Source organism: Anneissia japonica, unplaced genomic scaffold (genome assembly GCF_011630105.1).
Source record: "Anneissia japonica isolate Jap-2015-1 unplaced genomic scaffold, ASM1163010v1 scaffold14006_len10801_cov128, whole genome shotgun sequence".
NCBI lineage: Eukaryota > Metazoa > Echinodermata > Crinoidea > Comatulida > Comatulidae > Anneissia > Anneissia japonica.
In genome coordinates, this window is record NW_022758036.1 from 1 (window position 1) to 6,437 (window position 6,437).

Here is a 6,437-nt window from a genome sequence, read left to right on the forward strand (position 1 = left end):
TAGCGTTTTCACCCGGGTACTGGTGGTTTACTATGTTCAGGTTCATTGTTGGTTTTACTAACATTGGAACCTATCTTGCAGCATTCACTATCGGTAAGTTTGGAACTTCGTGAGTCTGATGCATGTAAGGCCGAGAAAAAACGCACTTCGCTCTATTTCGGCTCTCTGTGAGCGCGCGACATCGTCTGCTGTTTGTCGACTGAAAGGATCGTCGTTACTAAAGATTGTTGCGCATCTGCACGTCGCGTCGCCTTGGCACAGGGTGTTCCCGGCTTAACATTATGGAGTTTTCGCAAGCTTATGAAAACGATAATGAGTATGGTTTCCTCATAATATGTAGACAACCCTTCCCCTTCAATAGCCTATTTTGTCACAACGTAGGCTATTCATGCCTTTTGCATGAATCAAGGATCATAGTCCGCTCGTACAACGTCAACAATGTTTTAGGCACGAATGACGAAAATGATGACATATTCGTATTCGCTATCGTTTTCGTAATGTTGCGAAATCTCCCTAATGTTTCCTGTAGCAAGCCACTTTTACGTTAGTTTCTTAAAAGTGTATATATGTTTGGGTACCAATGATGCTTAATCACGGCTAAAACCTACTTAATGAATGGAAAAGTTTTGCATATACGTATTTATGCGAACATATTTTCATATAATTGTTCTTAACCACCACGTGTGTATTGAATAACCTTCGATATTGTCTAATATCTAATCATTATTGGTTTTTTTGTTCTATTTCTGCAGCAACTGAGCTTGTAGGGCCTTCAAAGCGCACGTTTGTGGGAATGGTGATAAATTTCTACACGTCAGCTGGTCTCATCATTTACGGTCTTCTTGCATATCTCATCAGAGACTGGAGATATTTACAACTTGCAATAACACTACCAAATATGTTTTTCTTCTTTATAATCCCGTAGGTACTATTGTAGTTGCTATTGCTGTAAAAAAGATATGCCTATAACTATTAAGTGATATTAGACCCATTGTTCGCCTTTTTACAAATAATCAATAATAACCATTATTCTGTTATTAATATAAAAATATTAATATTATCGAAAATTATACATTAACTAATAACATCGTATTATTTTTTTATTATGTTTAATATATTTTAATCGTTTAGTATTTTTTATACATGTTGTGTTTGCTTTGTATTTACTAATATTAAAATTATTGTTTAACTATACCAACATTTCAACGGTTAATACTTTTTTGTCATAATTATAAGTATAAAATATAGCAGGTCTATATTTTAATTTATTATATTCACTATGTTTTGTTATTTTATGATTCTTATTATTGTCAGTATTGTTAAAAATACTGTTATTATTGTTATGTTGTGTTAATAGGCCTATTACAGTATTGATTAATCAAACTAATGGATCATCAATGCAATAGGTATTTACAATCTTTAATGGTGGAAATATATTTATACATTAAAATGTTTTTCCTAATCAAATGTTCAGTATTGTTCCCGAGTCTGTCCGATGGTTGATGTCACAGAAAAAATTTGATGAAGCAGAAGACCTTATCAAGGAATGCGCCAGGGTCAATAAGGCGGAAACTCTTCCAGAAAAATTGTTTGAAGAAGAAATGATGGTAATGTTTTGAACTTATTTGACTGTAATTGAGCATTCTATCAATACCCACAGTTCCAAGAAAGCAATCAAAATTTATCAACTAATCAGCAGTCATTCAATCAATCAATCAATCAATCAATCAATCAATCAATCAAAGTACAATAAACCTACATAATACACATACGATGTTTAGTGTTCAGTGACGGATATATTTAAAGAGAGATGAAACGTAGTAATCGATTGAGTGAATGGTTGATCGACAGATAAACAATCAACAATTGATCGATCCAGCAATCAATAAATTATCGATCAAGCAGTCATGAATACTAAATTATACACTATTTCAAACACATGACATACATGAAGACAAACCAAAATAATAAAAATAACAGGCCTATGCAGCTATAAACTATCCTTTGCATTTCCAGGTAGACCCAAGCAAGGGGACCACATACACCGTGGCGGACCTATTCAAAACTCCGAATTTGAGGAAGAAAACAATAAATATACTTTATAACTGGTAATTAATAATGAATCTAATTTGTGGAACTCAGAGAAATAGTAGATTTGCAGTGAAGTACGCGTCTGTCCTTATAGCTGAGATTTAAGTCACACAGGCTTACAGCCTATAATACTGTATGTCATCTAAACTAAATTGAGTCCTTACAATGCTATACTGTACTATATTCACTGTCCTATAGCACCTCTGTACTGTGCCGCACGTTACTACAATCATAATAATAATTATTAATTTAATATTAATGTACTATATAATAATATAATAATAAGACAAAGCCATATAATATTTTATTTGTTTATAAGTATATGTCGTATAACCTGCCATAATGCAATACACAATATCCGACACAACATTCTGACAGCCTCACAGGCATCCTGGATACACGTGGAACATTTCTGTTGTTTAAAAAAAAAAAAGAAGCTCTATTGAAACAAAAGTATAGGGTCTAAATGTTTTTTTGTTTTTTTTTAATTACTATAATATTATGTTATATGATATTTTGATATAAAAAAAACCTTTTTGCTTATTCATAGGATGGTGAATAGTCTTGTGTATTATGGACTCTCGTTGAGCACAGCTAGTCTTGGGGGTAGAGATTACCTTGCATTTATTCTTTCTGGTGTTGTTGAAATACCTGCATTCATAGTAGCTATACCTGCAATAGATAAGTTCGGTCGCCGCCCTGTACTTTGTCTATTTATGGTAATGGGTGGCATTGCCTGTTTTGCAACAGTTTGGATCCGTAAGTTTTAATTCATTATTAGAATATATTTATATCAGTCACCATGCTCGCCAAAATCACACAAAAATTTACAACAAACATGTAACTGGCAGTAATTGACGATTTTAATTCTGTATTATATGCCTTCGTTAAAACAAAACGAAAATGTAATTATTGAAAAAATCATTTACCTTAGCGCAGGTAACATAGAGAAACTTAAAACCAACAAACGCCCAGAACTGGAAAAATCTTAGCAGACAAACTGTCAAAGTAAAGAGTTAAAAACAAATTTACTTGTGACACAATGCAGGTTGCATCCGGTACCAAGAGGGCAGTAGGCATGTTCTGACATAAACCACCCTCCCTTTCTAAAGCAGGGCCTTCTCACTTTAAACAACAAACATAATCATAATTATTATTATGATTAAACGCCTCCGGAGCAGTTACATGACGAGTAAAGGACTCATGATGGTCCTGCCACAGATAATCAAAAGGGGCTGTGGACTAATGTTTGGGATATAATAAAAAAAATTCAGAGCTCAAACGTTGGGTGTTAACTTAAAAGTGTCCCTTCAATTGTCAACTAAATTTACTAACTTACACACTTATTCTTTACATTTTTTTAATCACTACAGCTCTTGGTTGGGGTAGGACGTTTGTGGCGTTGATCGGTAAATTTGGCATTGCTGGCTCGTTTGGCATTATCTATGTGTTTTCTGCAGAACTTTATCCAACTCCAGTACGGTGCGTTATTCAGGTTTTTGTTTAATGTTAATCTCAATGTTATGATAATTAACTTAAATTATTTTTTATAAGATTGTGAGATATAACCACATTCCAGACCTGCTTAGCTATACGTAGTGATTTATTTTTGTAGTTGTTACTGGCAATGGTCGTATTCGTCTATAACAGTCCTGCTTTTTCCTATTATTTTTATCATAATCATGACAATGCTATCGTCATTATCCATATTAGTATCATAACTACTATCATCATCATTCACAATCAACCATCAGCATAATTATTACCATTGTCATAATTTAAATTTCAATATTATCATCCTCATCATCATCATCATTATCTTCATCTGGCTTCTTCAACTTCATCATCATCATCATTAGCATCATCTACGACCATCACTGGCAATGGTCGTATTCGTCTATAACAGTCCTGTTTTTCCTATTATTTTTATCATGATCATGACAATGCTATCGTCATTATCCATATTAGTATCATAACTACTATCATCATCATTCACTATCAACCATCAGCATAATTATTACCATTGTCATAATTTCAATTTCAATATTATCATCCTCATCATCATCATCATTATCTTCATCTGGCTTCTTCAACTTCATCATCATCATCATTAGCATCATCTACGACCATCACTGGCAATGGTCGTATTCGTCTATAACAGTCCTGTTTTTCCTATTATTTTTATCATGATCATGACAATGCTATCGTCATTATCCATATTAGTATCATAACTACTATCATCATCATTCACTATCAACCATCAACATAATTATTACCATTGTCATAATTTTAATTTCAATATTATCATCCTCATCATCATCATCATTATCTTCATCTGGCTTCTTCAACTTCATCATCATCATCATTAGCATCATCATCCTAACATTTAACATAATTATCATCATCGTCATCATCATCATTTATTTATTTATTTTTTTTATTTAAAACATCTTTAGGCAGGATAACATATACAGGCGAGATCTTACCGCTGTTTTACAATATGGTCCTGCAAACACATATTACAATAACAACAACAAAAGTAACCATCACAGTTACATCATCATCATCTTTAATGTTATCTTCAATATCATCAATTGTTATATAATAAAAGTTTGCGTTTATTCAATGTACAGGAGTGTTGGTATGGGTATATCCTCCATGACGGCTCGTGTTGGAGGCATAATTGCACCCATTATCCTTGAGCTTGGCAAGATTTGGCCGCCTTTACCACAGACAATATTCAGCATAATGTCAATATCTGCCGGATTCCTGGCATTACTACTTCCCGAAACCCTCAACAAAAACCTACCGGAGACCATAGAAGATGGAGAAAATTTTGGAAAGTATGTATACACTACAATTATAGTCTTAGTATTTTAATTTTCCTTTTTAATACTTTGTACAAGAATATTGTTGATTTTTCAACATTCTTGTACCATTATAATAATATTAACTTATAACGAAACTATTAAGATGTCTCGAAGAGTGTTAAACTAGCTATTTTGTGTACGTGCTGTACTTTATCGTCTTAGAAATATTACATCAGTTGGTTAACTTATAGTAGCTACGACCAGAGCGCTGAAAAAGGTTCTTACTTCTATATCACTGGTCTCCGGTTAAATTTCATGACTGCCTTGTGTTTCAGCTAGAATGTTGAATTGAGATTTCCATCGTCCGGCCTGGTCTTGTATACAATCAGATCAATGAACGTAAAAAAACGCAGTAGGCCTACACTTTCTACAAAAAAAAGTTTAGTATCTAACACTGAGACAGCTCACTCCAATCTAATAAAAAATCTTCTTTTTTTATTTTATATGCTTTTAAATTATTTAATTAATTTTGATTTTGTGTTTAATCTTTATCATCACTTGCTCGCATATGGAAATTGTTTGTATCAAAGCGGCAACAGTTTGTATCAAGTAAAGTAGTTTCCAAAACAAAAAAATCTATACTAAAATATATGTCGTTTATTTTTTATTTTGCAGGAAAAAAACAATCCATAAAATGAAAGACAAATCTGATGTAGAAAAAGAGAATTTCAGTTGTCAAACAGAAATGGAAAGTAGTTTCACGAATAAAGCGTTACAGTTATAGAGTAGCAGTTCCAATAAAAAAAAAAAAAAAAAAAAAAAAAAAATTGTACATAAAGTAAGTCTATGTGATATAATATGTAAACAAAATTTCTACTTTTTTTTTAACGTAATCAAACACTGTGCCGTATGAGAATTCCCTTTATCATGATATTGTGTACCATATTTTGTAATTCTGTTATATTGGACAATGTTTTACCATTGTTGTAATCAATTTATTTCATGGTTTTACATACTTTGAATAACCATTGTTACGCCTGACCGCCATACCTAATGATAACGTGTTGTTATTGTTATTTTCGGAACAGAAAATAAACAAATAGGCCAATTGCTATATTGGTACTTCAATTTTCGTGACAGAGATGTTGATAATTTACTAATAATCACACTGTACCAAAATCATTAAACTCTCTGTGCACCATCTGTAAAAATTATGGTTTTTGAGGTAAAAACCACTGGTTGACTATTTGAGGTAAAACCACAGGTTAGTTGAATCAATACACAACCAAACAGTGGTTTTACCCCAAAAAGCATTATTACATATGGTCTACCGAAAGTTCAATGATTTTGTTACTGGATACCGTACTCGCCATACAAACCCTCAAGAAATACCTTAAATCATAATGCACTAATGTAATACAATGTAATATAATTAATATGTTGTTTAAATTTGTTTAAAATTTGCAGCAATATATTGCTATTGACTGAGATTTTTAAAATGTGAATAAATAAACTGTAAGATTATGTCTTGATTCT

The 6,437-nt window shown here is 32.3% G+C and overlaps 1 protein-coding gene across 1 annotated transcript; it reads left to right on the forward strand.

Annotated features, from left to right (window-relative positions):
• The first annotated feature begins 17 nt into the window (after positions 1-17).
• LOC117124963 (organic cation transporter protein-like) lies at positions 18-6,126 on the forward strand. Its single transcript, XM_033271304.1, has 8 exons — positions 18-93; positions 753-921; positions 1,475-1,607; positions 2,017-2,108; positions 2,642-2,850; positions 3,465-3,573; positions 4,725-4,934; positions 5,577-6,126. Exons 1-8 carry the CDS (start codon positions 33-35, stop codon positions 5,683-5,685), a joined length of 1,092 nt encoding a protein of 363 aa, XP_033127195.1. The 5' UTR covers positions 18-32; the 3' UTR covers positions 5,686-6,126.
• The last annotated feature ends 311 nt before the right edge of the window (positions 6,127-6,437 follow it).